The sequence below is a fragment of the Grammomys surdaster genome, unplaced genomic scaffold, assembly GCF_004785775.1.
Source record: "Grammomys surdaster isolate TR1022 unplaced genomic scaffold, NIH_TR_1.0 165, whole genome shotgun sequence".
Classification (NCBI taxonomy): Eukaryota; Metazoa; Chordata; class Mammalia; order Rodentia; family Muridae; genus Grammomys; species Grammomys surdaster.
Genome location: NW_021604613.1, coordinates 18013106 through 18032325, shown reverse-complemented (window position 1 = coordinate 18032325; position 19220 = coordinate 18013106). Strand labels below are relative to the sequence as shown.

At 37.8% G+C, this 19220-nt stretch overlaps 1 protein-coding gene across 4 annotated transcripts in view; it reads right to left on the bottom strand.

Annotated features, from left to right (window-relative positions):
- Positions 1 to 565: 565 nt before the first annotated feature.
- The window catches only part of Creb1 (cAMP responsive element binding protein 1), a 72727-nt gene continuing 54072 nt past the window's right edge, over positions 566 to 19220 (bottom strand). For all 4 annotated transcript variants that reach the window (XM_028765837.1, XM_028765833.1, XM_028765834.1 and 1 more), the window contains one exon: positions 566 to 6444. In XM_028765837.1, the coding sequence (XP_028621670.1) occupies positions 6300 to 6444 (145 nt within the window). In that variant the 3' untranslated portion in view covers positions 566 to 6299. The remainder of the gene's footprint in view (positions 6445 to 19220) is intronic.

Sequence of the window (19220 nt, the reverse complement as noted above, 5' to 3'; positions counted from 1 at the left end):
ATCTTATTGTTAGTTCTTTGACAATAATAGCTACATCCACTCCAGGATTTCCTTGTTCATACTCTTCCCACCTTCCCCACAGGCTCTCCACCAGATAGCCCAACTTAGCTTCTGGTTTTGCCTCCTGTGTTCCTGAGTCTGGGATTACAAGGGCATGTTATTGTACCCACCTTCCTTTTGGATTTTATACAATCACATAATTCAGAATAAAGGTGACCCGAGTTGTTACTGTTCTTTCAGGGCATGTACACACTTAACTGTAAGCTGCTGGGCACGTCTCTATTAGTTACTCAACAGGAAAACTGTACTTGGGAGTTTTAGGTCACTGCTTTACTGAAACACAACCTTACTGAAAAAAGTGCTAAAAATAATTCAGTAAAATTGAGTATTTAGATGTGTTGTGTGAATCACAGTTTTCTGTTGCTAAGCATTACAAGCTTGTGATTATTCAATGCAGTCTTTGCTCATTTAACAAAATAAACTCAAGTCCAAGAAAATGAGGGTAAACAGCTTTGTGTGTGTGTGTGTGTGGGGGGGTCCCAGGCCCAAAAAAAGAGACTCTACAGAGTTTTAAAAAGCATGTTTATGTGACTGCACATAAATGTCTGTGTAAAAAGGGCATTATGACAGTTGATACCACAAAGATTACAGTAAGAAAAGCACTTTATGACAATATTTCACAAATTCACAAGGATCACTTTAATATACAAAGTAACTGCTACCATTCTGAACACAAAGCAGCCAGTATGTACATAGTGTTAATAAAATGCATGGTGTCTTGGTACTTTTATTCTTTACACATAAAGCACAAGAAGACTTAGGTAAAAAATTTAAACAGGGATGTTTCTAGACTGTAGGGAAGGTTACTAGAAATGTATTTCCCTTCTCATAGCTATTAGTACTCTACTCCAATAGGAACATCAGAGTTAAAGCTGATACCCTGTTTTGTGCTGACAGTTCTGGGGAGGTATTCTCTACTCCAGTACTCAAGGAAAAACCAAAAAGCCAAATACCATTCTTGGACTTCCCTGGTTATTTTGTTTTTCAAGAGTTTCAAGTGACATGTCTAGGTTGGAAATGATCCCTTCTACTGGGGCACTATAACCGATGTGTACAGATCAGTAGAGACAGCTTTACACAGGAAACTGCTAACTAGCACACTTCTTCACCGTCCTAATAAATCTACACACACAGAAAAATGTTGACAAATTTCCCACTTTTAATATAAATAATTTTATTACATACACATTGAAGTGGCACCTGGGTAAAAATACGTCTATAAAGCACTTACCAATTCAATTTTAAAAAACATAAGAAAATAAAACTTCCCAAATATAATAAATCATTTCATGTGGCCAACATAGATTATGATCTGCAGTGATCTTTCTTCCCTACTGATTTTTTTCAATATCTCAGACTTACTCTTATCTCTGGAGATGTCCCTTAGACAGAAGTTTAGAAATGCTATACTTCTATGGGCAGTAGTAAATCATGCCTGGGGAAGTCGGAGTCTCTTGTTTGGCCCTTCTCAGATACTTCCTATAGATTACTCATCTTCCTTTACTTGCTGGTAACAATTTAACATTTACCCAGCTGGGACCCACCCCACTGCAGCAGTGGACAGGCCCACCGCGGATCACCAGCTGGGACCCGCCCCACTGCAGCAGTGGACAGGCCCACCACAGATCACCAGCTCTGCCTGCTCTCTACTGCCAACTCGCTTCCCAAACTTTGCTCTCTCTCTCTCTCTCTCTTTTTTTTTTTAATTTTTCTTTTTTTAAAAAATAAATTTCAAGCTAAAACACCTGAAATATAATTCCTCCATTCAAATGTTATCTGGTCCTTGTTAAAGTTTGTCAGCCCCTGAGGACACATACAAAGGCTTAAAACTACATTCACTAATCAGTAAGCATACCATGAGCAGATGAGTCAGCCGGAACTTCAGCACCCTGTTTGATTTGTTTGAAATTCTTCCATACTGACTCAACTTCATGATACCTTCAACCCCTCAAGGATTATATGCCTCTCTTGGCCATTGATTCTAGAAAGTCAAGGAAACCAGTTCCTAGTACATAACAGTGACTGTTAACTTAAAAAGTCAACATTATTAACATTGAAAGTAATCAAGACACACACAAGCCACCCCAAACTCTAGTTGTGCTTTGTACATCTCAGTGAACAAGTTTATTCTAGAATGATTCGCCTACAGGCCTAACAAAGCATACTTTACTCCCCTCAGTCAGAAACCAGTCAAGTTTAGGCAGCATTTCTCATAAGTTAACAAAGCCAAATTAAAATGATTTAGTAACAATGATTACATGGTCTCCCATGATGACAATAAATTAATTGCTTTAACAAGGTTTGTAATCTTCTGAAATTTTTTGGCATACTCTACATAGAACTAATGTTGAAGTGAGGATGAAATTTAAAATTATAAGTACTTATTTTTCCTTCATTAGTCAAATCTAATTCCCAGATATTTAGCTTTTATAACATGCTTAAGGCTAGCTATGATATTGTAATCAGTGAAAAGCTTCCATTAAGGAGTCATGATTTGAAGAGGAGGAAGACAAAAGGGTCAGCTGAGAACTCACTGATGAGGAATTTCCCAAGTTGCTGATACCCAAACTGGGTCATTAAAAAAAAGTGCAAGTTACACTGAACATTTACAAAGAATTAATGTAAATACAACCCCAAGTAAATATACAACCTTTGTATTGGGCCCCGAAGAATGATATACCAATAGTTTTCAGTGTTACAAAGGCAAAACAAAAGCCTCTGGAAGGAACTGAAAATGAAGCAGCTATTGGTAGAGAAACCAATTTGTGTTACTAGCTGACTGGGGTTGACAGAGGATTAAAGCCTCCTAAACAGGAAAGACTATAACATAGAGATCGAAGTCACTTCAAGAAGGAAAAACATTCCAGGTTATATAAATGTTTGTTTCTAAGCCCCAATATTTGTATGATTCCATGTCACTCTAAAAGGTTGAAAACAGTAGGAGGAGTCCTGAGAGACAGACCAACTTCAGCCAAGAGGACTTCTGATTGGACAGCCTAACTGACTGGTTTTGTGCTTTAGACACTAGCACTGCTTGCTGACTTACCATCATAACACATCTTGACAAAAATCTCTGTTCAAATGAAACACCAGAAGTCTTTGTCCAAAATGATTCTTGAAACAAGTCTCTTAAAAGCTATTTTCAAAATGTTCTTACCAATTTTATAGCTGCCAGAAACAAAGCAGGGGAAAAAAAAAGCTTTGGGGTTTAGGAGTTTTCAAGTGACTGGTAACACACTCAAAAGGATCAAGCCAAACAACAACAACCAAAAAAAAAAAAACTAATAAAAAACTGGAAGAAAAGAGAAAACCCAGTTGTGAGTGCTGAAGTAATACAGTCACTGAAACACCAGAAGAGATGCAGGAGAATGTACAGGAGAGTGGGATCTCATCTGACCTCAATACACTGTAACACTCAGCATTCCTGACATAACAGCTCTCAGAGCATTTAGATGATATACTGTATGTATATATGTACACATATATTACAAAATGCCACTTCCCCACCCACTCTGTAACATCTAAACAAGCACAGCACCTAGGACAATATGATGGTTGCTAATATGGTACTTGCTTTTGATAAAGAACTTAAATTGTATCTCATATCAATTTTTTAAATATGAACATATTGGATCTAGCCCTTTCTAAACCATTTTTCAGTTAAACACTATCAAAGCTTGAAAACTCAGTAATATCAAAAATAAACCCCTCCCCATTTCATTTTTATTAGAGTTAATCTGTCCTATAGATAAAAGTGCCACTATATATGCAAAGTGAGCAATACCAAACTTGCTATTTTCTAGGCAAATCAGTAGCATATGTACAGATTCCTATGACATTTTCATTCCCTTTTGGCCAATATGAAGAGAAAAACATTACCGGTAATGTGGCCACATACAATCTTGGATATAAGAGTTTTTAAAAAATTATGTCATCTTCTTAATAAAGATTTTCCACGTAGCTCAAAAGCAAGTTTGTTTGTTTTTTTCTAATTCTCAATTTTTTTTTTAAAAAAAATCCAGCTTGCATTAAAGAGGCTTGATTTCTTTCTGTATGAACTGAAATTTCAAATTCAGATTTCACAACACCATATATTTCTCACATTATTAAGTAACTGGTGTCAAACCCAGTCATGTTCCAAGCATAAAGGCCCAGGCCTCTGTAAATTAATATCCATCCAAGTATTAAGTATGACTGAGACTGCCTTGGTCTCTAAAGGGTTAAGAAGACCACCAATTTCCTCATTATGTAGAAAGCCTCAACTTTTGAAGACAGACACTTACAAATTACAACTTATACATACTAGGCAAATTTTCCACTTGTGACATTTAAAATGCTCAATCTGACATTCTGACTTAATATGAAGTCATTCCAGTTTGTTGACAGATTTATGATTCTGCTTCATTTTTGTTTCACCAAGTTTAGCAAATGATACATCTACATGCTGGTACAGACAGTTTTTATGCTATCTCTTTCCCAGTAAGCTCAGCAGGACAAACATCAAACTTTAGTCGTTTGAAAGCCTTCTGGAGAATCTGGTGAACTGTCCAGACATAAGGATTATTACATCACTCAACTCTTAGAATGATGTTCCTTCACAAACTGGTCATCCTTGAAAAAAGACAATGGTTTGTTACAAACAACATACAACATTTACAGATAGCAACCTAAAGTCTTATTTTAAAAATGGGCCAAACATCTTACGCTCATATATATACTGACATTAACTTTCTTAATATCCCAAAGCAAATATAAAACACCCTTCTGAGTCTGAGTCCTTCCTCAAACATGAAGTAATCTAACATGCCAGCCTCCACTCCCCTCATATTTGTCTTTTAAAGAAGTAACTCTTAAGATTTTTATCAGGCTTAATGAAAAACAAAAAGAATTATTACTAAGTCTTATCAGAAACAGTGTTACACATAAATGCAGACTATGAGTAAAGATTTAAGCAGGGAGCATTCTTAGAAACAGAACAGCATTGGGATAGTTAAAGTAGTACCACCGTTTTTGGGAGAAAAAAAAGTGTTTTGCCAAATATTGTACCATAGCACACTACAATGCCTGAAGAAAATTACTTTTTTTGTGTGCAGTTTACACATTTTAGAAGCACATCCTTGTAACTTCTTTGACTTAAAAAAATTCCAAGAGATTTTCTGATAAAAATACGTGAATATAGAAAAGTTTGTCAATTTAGTACTTTCTGAGGGCAATCACTTTGCTTGGACATCTTGAAAATGTTCCTGTTGGTCGCACAGCATAAATGCAACAGTGAGTTAGAAATAATTTTTCAGGTAAATGAGTGACAGTATAAGGATTTTGAGAGCAAGGATGAAAGTTTTTATTTATTAAAAACCTTATTATATAACTCAAGGAGTTGGCTCCCGGGCCAGCACCTGTTCATTAAGATTTAGTACTAACCAAAATAAGCTTTATATATACTATGATTTTAACTTAACTCAAAATTCAATACTATGCTTTCCATTCAGTTGGTTACTTCTTTTAATGTATTCAAATTGCTGAACACATAGAACTGAAGTAAGAAGCAACAACTGCCCTAGAGAAGAGCTGTAGCTAATACCAAATGCTTCTCAGAACCAAGGACAACGTGTTGTCAGTACTGAAGAAAAGAACATACATAGAAACTTTACTCCTCAGCATCACACTAAGATCCTTATATAAGGATGTCTTTAATAGTTTTACATAATTCACAATGAAAGTGTAAAATCATCAGTTTGGCAATCAACACTTCTTCATTGCACCTTACTTACTTTCCTTATGAGTCCCACACATTACTTCAGCTCAGGAGACTGGGTAATTAATTGTCCCTAAGGCAATCATGGAGCTCAGCACAAACCTTGAAATCATTAAAAAGAAAAGAAAACAAACAAAACAAACCTAAAACAAAAATAAGAAAGACAAGATTTCATTTTTCTTGTTTCCCCCAACAATTTACAAATAAGCAAATGATTACTTCTTGAGGGTGGTGGAGACGAGGGCAGAAGTCTCTTCATGATTCCTGGCGCTGCACATTTCTTGAGGGCAGAAGTGGAAGTAGTTGTTGGAACATTCACAGTTTAATGCAAAAGCAGAAATGAATGAAATTCTGTAGTTGCTTTCAGGCAGTTTTGCGCATAGAAAAAAAAGAAATGTTTAGAAAATAAATGTTTATTTGTCTTTCTGGTTGTGGCCAATCCAGTCCATTCTCCACCATAACAGGTGAAAATTTAAATCCCAAATTAATCTGATTTGTGGCAGTAAAGGTCCTTAAGTGCTTTTAGCTCCTCAATCAATGTTTTGTTTTGGTTCTCAAGCACTGCCACTCTGTTCTCTAAACATTTGACATATTCTTTCTTCTTTCTACGACATTCTCGTGCTGCTTCCCTAAAAATGAAAACCACAAAACATTTAGATTCATAAACTCTATTCCACTAATTTTAGAACAGAATGTTTTCTAGGGAAACAACTAAAATAAGCAAATGTTCAGTATTATACACACAATAAATGCTCAATACATGATGTTGAAGTTGTCTGATGATGTGGCTCGTTGGTAATGCCCCCTGTTGCGAAGCTGATCAACCTGAGTCCAACCCCCGAATCCCACATGGTTGAAGGTGAGAACCTACTTCTTTTTCTTTACTTACCTGCTCCCATACATGTACACATGCACTATGTAAAAAACATATTCATTCAATAACCTAAATATGGACTAGATTCATATGCCTAGCACCCTGATAAACACCAACAACCCTGAGGCCTCTGTTCCCCCTCCTGCCCCCATCTCCTCACCTCTCCCTGCATTCCTTCAAGTCTAGTCCCCCAGTCTTATCCCCAACTCTGTAGAAGACTACTTCTTGTGACTTCTCAATCTGGCCTCATTCCCAGGGGTCTAAGCAGATCCTGGTGGACACCCTGCTTTGTTCCTCCCTGTGCATCCCACTTCCAGGACTATCCTAGATCAACTATGTGTCAGACCCCAGAAGAGTTTCCTACTAGGCAACATAGAACAACCAACTCTTCTAAGAACCAAAGGGCAACAGAAACCAAGGAATAAATCATGCCCACAACAAGCACAAGATCAGATATCAACACCTAGAATTACGTTCTTCTCAAACCAGATGCCTAGATGTCAGCATAGAAATAGTAACAGCCAGGACAATGTATCCGATAGGGCCCAGTAAACCTACCAGAGCAGGCCTTGAGTACTGTAACATAGCTGAAACACAAAAAAAAAAGATTTTAAAATAGCCTTTATCAATATGATAGAGGCCCTTAAAGAAGAAATGAACGGATTCCTTAAAGTCACCCATGAAGTCACAAACAAGCAGTAGAATGGAAGGGATAAAACAGCTCAAAGCCTAAAAGTGGAAACAGAATCAATAAAGGAAACCCAAACTGAGGAAAATCTACAAATAAAAACTTTAAAACTTGAACAGGAACCACAGAGGCAAGCCACACCAACAGAATACAAAGATGATGAGAGAATCTCGGGTTTTAAAGACAGGATAGGAGAAATTGATCAGTTAAAGAAAATGTTAAATCTAAAAATTCCTGGCAAAAGATATCCTAGAAATACGAGACACCACCAAATCTAAAAATAACAGGAGGACAGGAAGCATAAGAAACCCAGATCAGCAGTTTCTATCTGGGCCTTGGAGCTGACCCTGTGCCAAAACTATCAGCACCCCAATCCCGCCTGGAGAAAGCTGGTCTCCCTGGAGGGCTGACAAACCTAAGATCACAAGTAAGACAACTATTACGGCCTCAATACCATATCCAAGTGGGACCCGCCTGGAGCCCACAGGACCCAGGAATGGTGGAGCAGCTGGGAACATGATCCTTCCGGTTTTCATCTGCACATGGAGCTGACCCTGTGGCACAGCTATTCATACCCCAATCTGAGAGAGCATTTCTCCAGGAGTGCTGACACACCTAAGACCACAGGCTCACAGGTGGGACAAGCTCCAGTTAAGAGACAGCAAGACCAACTAACACCAGAGATAACCTGATGGAGGCAAATGCAAGAACATGAGTAACAGAAGCCAAGGCTATTTGGCATCCTCAGAACCCAGTTCTCCTACCACAGCAAGCCCTGGATACCCCAACATACCTGAAAACCAAGACTCTGATTTAAAGTCACATTTCATGATGATGATAGAGGACTTTAAGGAGGTCATAAATAACTCCCTTAAAGAAATACAGGAGGACACAGGTAAACAGGTAGAAGCCCTTAAAGAGGAAACACATAAATCCCTTAAAGAAATACGGGAAAACACAACCAAACAGGTGAAGGCATTGAACAAAACCATTCAAGACCTAAAAATGGAAATAGGAACAATAAAGAAATCACAAAGGGAGACAACCCTGGAGGTAAAAAATCTAGAAAAGAGATCAGGAGTCATAGATGCAAGCATCACCAACAGAATACAAGAGATAGAAGAGAGAATCTCAGGCATAGAAGATACCATAGAAAACACTGACTCAACAGTCAAAGAAAATGCAAATGCAAAAAGCTCCTAACCCAAAACACCTGGAAATCCAGGACATAGTGAGAAGATCAAACCTAAGGATAATAGGCATAGAAGACAGCAAAGATTTCCAACTCAAGGGCCAGTAAACATCTTCAACAAAATTATAGAGGAAAACTTAGCTAACCTAAAGAAAGAGATGACCATAAACATATAAGAAGCTTATAGAGCCCCAAATAGATTGAACCAGAAAAGAAATTCCTCCTGTCACATAATAATCAAAACACCAAATACACAGAACAAGGAAAGAATATTAAAGCAGTAAGAGAAAAAGGTCAAGTAAAATATAAAGGCAGACCTATCAGAATTACAACAGACTCTAAAAGCCAGAAGATCCTGGGCAGATATCATACAGACCCTGAGAGAACACAAATGCCAGCCCAGACTACTATAACTAGCAAAACACTCAATTACCATAGATGGTGAAACCAAGAAATTCCATGACAAACAAATTTAACCATTATGTTTCCACAATCCAGCCCTATAAAGGATGATAGATGGAAAACTCCAACACAAGGAAGGAAACTACACCCAAGAAAAAGAAAGTAATCTTCTTTCAACAAACCCAAAAGAAGATAGCCACACAAACATAATTGCAAACAACAAAAAACACAAAGCAATAATCACCGGTCCCTAGTATCTCTTAACATCAATGGACTCAATTCCCCAATAAAAAAACAGACTAACAGACTGGATACATAAACAGGACCGATTTTGCTGCATACAGGAAATGTACCTCAGTGACAAAGACACAGACACTACTTAGAGTACAAGGATGGAAAAAATTTTTCCAAACAAATGGTCCCAAGAAAAAAGCTGGAGTAGCCATTTTAATATCGAATAAAATAGACTTTCAACCAAAAGTTATCAAAAAAGATAAGGAAGGATACTTCATACTCATCAAAGGAAAAATCTACCAAGATGAACTCTCAATTCTAAATATCTATGCCCCAAATGCAAGGGCACCCACATTCATAAAAGAAATTTTGCTAAACCTCAAAGCACACATTGCACCTCACAAAATGATAGTGGAAGACTTCAACACCCCACTCTCATTAATGGACGGATCATGGAAACAGAACCTAACCAGAGATACAGTAATACTAACAGAAGTGATGAACCAAATGGATTTAACAGATATCTATAGAACATTTCATCCTAAAGCAAAAGAATATACCTTTTTCTCAGCACCTCATGGTACCTTCTCCAAAATAGACCATATAATTGGTTACAAAACAGGCCTCTACAGATACAAGAAGATTGAAATTATCCCATGTATCCTATCAGATCACCATGGACTAAGGCTGGTCTTCAATAGCAACAACAGAAAGCCCACATACACGTGAAAGGTGATTAACACCCTACTCAATGATAATTTGATCAGAGAAGAAATAAAGAAAAAAGGAAGAAATAAAATAAAGATTTTCTAGAATTTAATGAAAATGAAGGCACAACATACCCAAACTTATGGTACAGACACAATGAAAGCAGTGCTAAGAGGAAAACTCATAGCTCTATGTGCCTCCATAAAGAAACTGGGGAAAGCATACACTAGTAGCTTAACAGGACATCTGAAAGCTCTAGAACAAAAAGAAGCAAATGCACCCAAGAGGAGTAGCCGGCAGAAAATAATCAAACTCAGGGCTGAAATCAACCAAGTAGGAACAAAGAGAACTATACAAAGTATTAACAAAACCAGGAACAGGTTTTTTGAGAAAATCAACAAGATAGATAAACCCTTAGACTAACTAGAGGGCACAGAGGCAGTATCCAAATTAATAAAATCAGAACTGAAAAGGGAGACATAACAACAGAAACTGAAGAAATTCAAAAAATCATCAGATCCTACTACAAAGGCCTATACTCAACAAAACTGGAAAACCTGGATGAAATGGACAACTTCCTAGACAGATACCAGGTACCAAAGTTAAATCAGGATCAGATAAACTATCTAAAGTTCCATACGCCGTAAGGACATAGAAGCAGTTATTAAAAGTCTCCTAACCAAAAAAAGCCCAGGACCAGATGGCTTTAGTACAGAATTCTATCAGACCTTCAAAGAAGATCTAATACCCATACTCTTCAAACTATTCCACAAAATACAAACAGAAGGAACACTACCTAATTTGTTCTATGAATCCACAGTTACACTGATACCAAAATCACACGAAAATCAAACAAAGAGAACTTCAGACCAATTTCCCTTATAAATATTGATGCAAAAATACTCAATAAAATTTTTGCAAACTGAATCCAAAAACACATCAAAAATGATAATTCACCATGATCAAGTAGGCTTCATCCCAGGAATGCAAGGGATAGTTTAATATACAGAAATCCATCACTGTAATCCACTATATAAATAAACTCAAAGGAAAAAAATCACATGATCATCTCATTAGATGCTGAAAAAGCATTTGAAAAAATTCAACACCCCTTCATGTTAAAAGTCTTAGAAAGATCAGGAATTCAACGCCCATACCTAAACATAGTAAAAGCAATATACAACAAACCAGTAGCCAACACCAAACTAAATGGAGAGAGACTTGAAGCCATCTCACTAAAATCAGGGACTAGACAAGGCTGTCCACTCTCTCCTAACCTATTTAATATAGTACTCGACATCCTAGACAGAGCATTTATACAACAGAAGGAGGTCAAAGGGATACAAATAGGAAAGGAAGACGTCAAAATATCACTATTTGCAGATGATATGATACTATACTTAAGTGACCCCAAAAATTCTACCAGAGAACTCCTAGACCTGATAAACAACTTCAACAAAGTGGCTGGATATAAAATTAACTCAAACAAATCAGTAGTCTTCCTCTACTCAAAGAATAAGCTAGCTGAGAAAGAAATTAGGAAAATGACACCCTTCACAATAGTCAAAAATAATATAAAATATCTTGGATTGACTCTATAACCAAGCAAGTGAAAGATCTGTACGACAAGAACTTCAATTCTCTGAAGAAAGAAATTGGAGAAGATCTCTGAAGATAGAAAGATCTCCCATGCTCATGGACTGGCAGGATTAATATAGTAAAAATGGCCATCTTACCAAAAGCCATCTAAAGATTCAATGCAATCCCTATCAAAATTCCAACTCAATTCTTCACAGAGATAGAGTAATAATTCTCAAATTCATTTGGATCAACAAAAAACCCAGAATAGCGAAAACTATTCTCAAAAATAAGAGAACTTCTAGGGGAATCACCATCCCTGACCTCAAGTTCTACTACAGAGCAATAGTGATAAAAACTGCATGGTATTGGTACAGAGACAGGCAGGAAGATCAATGGAATAGAATTGAAGACCCAGAAATGAACCACACACCTATGGTCACTTGATCTGTGACAAAGAAGCTAAAACCATCCAGTGGAAAAATGACAGCATTTTCAACAAATGGTGATGGCTTAAGTGTAGAAAAATGCAAATTGACCCATTCTTATCTCCTTGTACAAAGCTCAAGTCCAAGTGGATCAAAGACCTCTACATAAAACCAGATACACTGAATCTATTAGAAGAGAAAGTAGGAAAGAGCCCTGAACAAATCAGCACAGGAAAAAATTTCTTAAATAGAACACCAATGGCCCAGGCTCTAAGATCAACTATAGACGTATGGGATCTCATGAAACTGAAAAGTTTCTGTAAGGTAAAGGACAGTGTCATCAGGACAAAATGGTAACCTACAGATTAGGAAAAGATCTTTGCCAATCCTACATCTGATAGAAGGCTAATATTCAATCTATACAAAGAACTTGACTCCAGAGAACCAAATAACCCTACTGAAAGTGGGGTATAGGGCTAAATAAAGAATTCTCAACTGAGGAGTCTTACTCAGCCAAGAAGTACCTATACAAATGTTCAACATCCTTAGTCATCAAGGAAATGGAAATCAAAACCACCCTGAGATTCCACCTCACACCAGTCAGAATGGCTAAGATAAAAAAACTCAGGTAGAGCAGATTCTGGCGAGGATGAGGAGAAAGAAGAACACTTCTCTACTGCAGGTGGAATTGCAAGCTGGTACAACCACTCTGGCAATTCATCAGAAAACCTGACATAGCATTACCTGAGGACCCAGATATACTACTCCCAAAAGATGCTCTAACATAACAAGGACACATGCTCCAATATGTTCATAGCAGCCTTATTTATAATAGCCAGAAGCTGGAAACAACCCAGATGTCTTTCAACAGAGGAATGGATACAGAAAATGTAGTATATTTACACAATGGAGTACTATTCAGCTATTAAAAACAATGACTTCATGAAGTTCACTGGCAAATGGATGGAACTAAAAAATATCCTGAGTGAGGTAACCCAGTCACAAAACAACGCACATGGTATGTACTCACTGACAAGTGGATATTAGGAAAAAAAAAAGCACGAAATACCCACGATACAACTTACAGACCACATGAAGCTCAAGAAAAAAGAAGACCAAAGTGTGGATGCTTCAGTCCTACTTAGAAGGAGGAATAAAATAATCACAAGAGGTAGAGGGTGGGAGGGACTTGGGAGGAAGAAAGGAAAGGAAAAAAGGGGGGCAGGAGGAGATGGGGGAGATGTATAGAGGGTCAGGAAATTGAACAGAGGTGTGTAGCAATGTGGGATGGGGTAAAGGGGTAGCCCACAGAAAGTCCTAGATGCCAGGAAAGCAAGAGGCTCCCAGGAGCTGAAATACCCAACAAAGGGGAAAGAGAACCTGTAGAGACTATATGGAGAGGTTAGGCATGGCTCCTGGTTAAGGGATGCGGCCACCCACCCTTCTCAAAAATTTTAAGCCAGAACTGCTCCTGTCTAAAGGAAATACAGGGACAAAGAGTGGAGCAGAAACTGAAGAAAAGGCCATCCAGAGACTGCCCCACCTGGGGATTCATCCCATATGCAGTCATCAAACCCAGTCACTATTGCTGATGGCAAGAAATTCTTGCTGACAGGAGCCTGATATAGCTGTCTCCTGAGAGGCTCTGCCAGAGCCTTACAGATACAGATGTGAATGCTTGTAGCCAACCACTGGACTGAGCACAGGAACCCCAATGGAGGATTACGGGGAAGGACTGAAAGAGCTGAAGGGGTTCGCAACCCCATAGGAAGAACAACAATATCAACCAACCAGACCCCCCCTGAGAGCTCCCAGAGACTAAATCACCAACCAAAGATTACACATGGAAGGACCCACGGCTCCAGCTGCATATGTAGTAGAGGATGGCCTTATCTGGCATCATTGGGAGGGGAGGCCCTTGGTCCTATGAAGGCTTGATGCCCCACCATAGGAGAATGCTAGGGCAGTGAGGTGGGAGTGAGTGGGTGGGATAAGGGGTTTTGCAGAGGTGAAACCAGGAAAAGGGATAACATTTGAAATGTAAATAAATAAAATAGCCAATAAAAAATTAAAAAAGAAACCCAGATCAAAGGCACAGAAATTATTTTCAACAAAATCCTAGAAGAAAATGCCCCTAATCTAAAGAAGGAGATGCCTTATCAAGGTCCAAGACGCATACACCAAATAGACTTGACCAGAAATGAAAGTCCCTTTGGCACATAATAATCAAAACACTAAACATACAAAGAAAAAATACTAAAAGCTATAAATGAAAAAGACCATGTAACATACAAAGACAGACCTATTAGAATTATACCTGACTTCTCAATGGAGACTCTAAAAGCCACAAGGGCTTGGACAGGTGCTTTACAACTCTAAGAGACCACAGATACCTGCTCTGACTACTATATCCAGCAAACTTTTATATCACAGTAGATAAAGAAATAAGACATTCTGTGATAAACCCCAAATTTAAGCAATATCTATCTACAAATTTAGCCCTACAGAAGGTGCTAGAAGGAACACTCCAACATTAAGAAATTAATCACATATCCAAGAAAACACAAGGAATAAATAATCTGAGTCCAGTAAATCAAAAGAGGGAAATACACTCCCACTCCCAACCCCTAAATCAGCAAAATGACATTTTAATTCTTAACATCTATTAAACTCAAAAAACTCAAGGGCGCTCAAGTTCATGAAAGAAACACTACCACAGTTTAAATCACATACTGACTCATACCTGGATAACAGGAAGACTGCAATACCCACTTTACCAACAGTAAGTCATCCAGACAAAAACTACAAGAGAAATGCTAGAGCTAACTGACATCATAAACCAAATGGACTTAACAGATAATTTATAGAACATCCCACCCAAATGCAAAAAGACATACCTACTTCTCAGCACCTCATGGAATGTTTTCCAAAACTGACTACATACTTGGACACAAAACAAGTCTGATTCAAAACAAATAATAACAACAAAATGTATGTATACATAAGTGATTCAAAAAAATTCCACCAGGAAATTCCTATAGTTGAGAAACACTTTCAGCAAAGCTGATGGATACAAAAATTAACTCACAAAAATCAGTAACTCTTCTATACAAATGACAAATGGACTGAAGAGAAATCAAGGATTCAACACCTTTCACAATAGCCTCAAATAATATAAAGTGTCTTGGGGAAGTTCTACCCAAGTAATTGAAAGGCTTATATAATAAAAACCTTAAGACATTAAGAAAGAAACTGAAGATATCAGAAGATGGAAAGATCTCCTAGGCTCATGGATCGGTAGGACTAATACAGTAAAAATGGCCATCCTAGCAAAAGCAATTATCTCCATCAAAATTCCAACACAAATCTCCACATAATTTGAAATGACAATTTTCAGCTTCATATGGGAATACAAAAAACCCAGGATAGCTAAAACAATCCTGAATAATAAAAGAACTGCAGGCGGTATTGCTATCCCTGACCCCATCTTGTGCTACAGAGCTATAGTAATAAAAACAGCACGGTAATGGCACAAGAACAGACACACTAATCAAAAAAGTCAAAGACCCAGACATAAGTCTACACACTTATGGACACCCAATTATTGATAAATACACACTGAAGGTAAGTAATCATCTTCAACAAATGGTGCCAATCAAGCTAGACTGCTACATGTGGAAGAATCCAAATAGACTCATATCCTCACTCTGAGCAAAACTCAACTCCAAATAGATCAAAGACCTTAACATAAAATCTGACATGCTGAACCTGATAAAGAGTAGGGAATAGTCTTGAGCTCATTGGTACAGGTAAAGACTTTCTTTCTGAACAGAAAAACATTAACACTAAGATTAATAATTAATAAGTGGCATCTCATGAATGGAAAAGCTTGTGAACACCAAAAGGGTATCATCATTCAGACAAAGCGGCAACCTACAGAATATGGAAAGATTTTTTACCTGGCTGAGCAAAGCACTGATCTCTGAGTACAGCTGAATTTTATTATTTTATTGCTACTTTTTTTTTTTTTTAAAGAACAGTAGTGTGTGTATGTGTGTAGAACATTATAAATAGAATTAAGCATACAATTCATCAATCTCACTAGATCTTAAAGAAATCTTTGTATAGCTGTGTCTATATTACTCTTCACAATACTCAAGATATACAAAAGCAATTCAAGTATCCCTTGACAAATGGAGGAAGAAAACGAGGTGCTTACATACTATGAAATGTTACTACTTGGCCTTTAAAATGAAGAACGTCTTGATATGTGCTATAATGTGGAAGTGGACACTGCAGTGGTTAGAGTAAAATTTTATAGTACTGGATGCGTCTGCCAAAAGATAGGAATGAAGGTAGTGGGGAGCTGTCTCATACAGAGGGGTTGGAGGTTCTTATTTTGAGACAGGATCTCGCTCTACATCCCAGGTTAGCATGGAACTTACTATGTAGCTTGGGTTGGTCTCAAGCTCCTAGCAACCCTACCTCAGTTACATGAGGAGTGTCACTATGGACTAAAGGCATGACCATCAATCAGGTGGAATGTTTTTCAAAATAAAAATGTTCTGGAAATCTGTTAAACCATGATGGGAATATATATAGTATTCCTAAACTGTACATTTAAAAATGGTCAAGATATTAAATTCTGCTGTTTTTTTAAAGGATTAAAAGGGATATTTTGAAACATCTTTAACAAATTAAGAGAATAAAAATTTATTCTTCAGTAAGCTTCAAAACAAACTCATAAATGCAAAAGCTTTATCTATCGTTCAATAACCTTAGCAGTAAAAAGTAAAAATGTTCTAGTTTTGTGAAACATGAAAACCTGAGCAATTTTACAGGCAATCATTTGTAACAGAAGCATATGTATATGTATATGCATATGCATTTGTATATGTATATGTTCCTTGCAAATTACGCAAGGAAGAGGGCTACTAAAATTTAACGAGATAAAAGCACATCTTTACTTGGGATAGAGGCAACTAGAGAACAAACAATCATCTCACTTAAGTGATGTCTGCTGAGAAGGGTAGTTTTAACCTCTGAAGAACATGGAGACTGTAGGAATTTGCATGCTCTTACATGTTTTCTTATCTAGGAATCCCATCAAGCAGTAAGGAAAGACTGCAGAGTCCGAAGAATCCTATGTGGTACAGACATGGAGGAAGGAACACAGCTGGCTGGGAGAAACAAGAAATGGGTGCGTTATGTGCACAACAGCCTGTTCTGTCTCAAAGTCTTGCTGAGTAGACCTGATTGGCTTCAAAACAGGAGCCTGGCACACCCTGTCTGAGTAAAGCAATGAGGGAAGGGCAACATTCCTGGCCTGAGGTGAGCACTCACTGTATAGCTGAGGGAAATGTGGGTGGCCCAGCTCTTTGAGAGAGAAGTTTCATAATCTTGAGACTAGAAGAGAGATAGATGCCCGAGACTGAGCCTTAATCAGACCAGACACTCCTAGAAAATAGCCCTAAATACTAACCCTTATGTAACCCACTGTACAGAAAGATGACACCAAATTAAGTCGAATAGCTATTGCTCTGGAAACAGTTCCTTACCCTAAAAAACCAAAACCAAAAAAACACAAAAAAGCACAAAAAACAAAAAAAAAACCAAAAAAAAAAAACCAAAAAAAACCCCCCAAAAAAACCCCCTAGTTCTCCACACTCCTGATGTCTGTGGTGCAGCGACAGTGACCCTAACAGAACAGCCTAATGCCTCCCCCAGACAGTAGTAATGCCCTCCTTCCACATAGAAGAAAATGTGCTTCCTTTGAGGCTTAAAAAAATGACCTATCCCACCCTGGTATTTAAAGTCTTTTGCCTTGTATCTTGACTTTAAATTATTAGACAGATTTAAATAAGCAAATGGATTAATAAACTATGACCCAAGTATTGGAAATATTTAATAGAAAACAAAGGTAACTATAATAACATAGGCTAATGTCTCAGAAAAGATGCATGCTATGCATATCAGAGGGTCAGCTCAACAATTAGGAAGTGCCTAACAGCAACAGGGACAAAATTACCTCTGACTTCAGCTTATGAATAGAAGTGACAGAGCTGAAGAAAGCTCAGTATGGGTTTAGACAGGACACTAGAAATTACATATAATGAAAGACAAGGGGAAAATAACCAAGGGCTGTCATGGTCTCAAATGTTCTAACATATGTGAAATGAAATCTGACAGAAAACTATTTGAAATGCTACTGTGATGGTTTGTATATGCTTGGCTCAGGAGTGGCACTTTTGGGGGGTGTGGCCTTGCTGGAGTAGGTATGGGCTTCAATACCCTTTTCCTAGCTGCCTGGGAGCCAGTATTCTCCTAGCAGCCTTCAGATGAAGATGTAGAACTCTCAGCTCCTCCTACACTATGCCTGCTTGGATGCTGCCACGTTCCCACCTTGATGATACTAGACTGAACCTCTGAACCTGTAAGCCAGCCCCAATTAAATGTTGTCCTTTGTAAGAGTTGCCTTGGTTATGGTGTCTCTTTCACAGCAGTAAAATCTTAACTAAGACAGCTATTAGGACATTTTCAGAATTAATGACAAGGGTAAATGTGGTGGGGTAAAAGAGAAGAGGAAGGGAAGAACATGGTAGTTTTGGAAATCAAAGGTAAAACTGAAGACAGAAAAAGAGGAAGGCAAAACTATCTTAAATGTGATCAGTTTTTTTCTCAAAGCTAGAAAGAATTCACTGCCAATAAATACGTATTTCTGAGAAATAAACTTATAATTATTTTTGAGGAAAAAAACAGTATCAGTCTAAACCATGGCAGAGAGAGAGAGAGAGAGAGAGAGAGAGAGAGAGAGAACACACTAAAGGGTAAACATTATACTTTTCCAATTGTTTTTATATATTGCAAAACAGATGTCTGTCCAACCTAAGACCCATAGGCTGCTTGTGTCCCAGGGTAGTTATGAATGTAGATCAACACATCTGTACATTACAACGTCATGTCATAACATCAAAAGGCTGAATAGTCCAGGATTGGGATATGGTTCAGCCAATAAAATGCCTCTGTACAACCATGAGAATTTGAATTTGGACTGCCCACCCCCACCCCCACATAAAAGCTATGGATGAGTGTGCACACTGGTTTATAATCCTTATGCTGGAGAGGGGTGGAAACAGGCAGATTCCCAAGTTCACTGGCCAGCCAATCTAGCCAATCAATGAGCTCTGGGCCAGTAAGAGAACTTGTCTAAACACTAAGGTGAAGAATGAAAGAGGAAGACACCTGTTGCCATGTTTTGGCCTTGCATTCATTTGTATACATATTTAAGGAGGACCTGTACA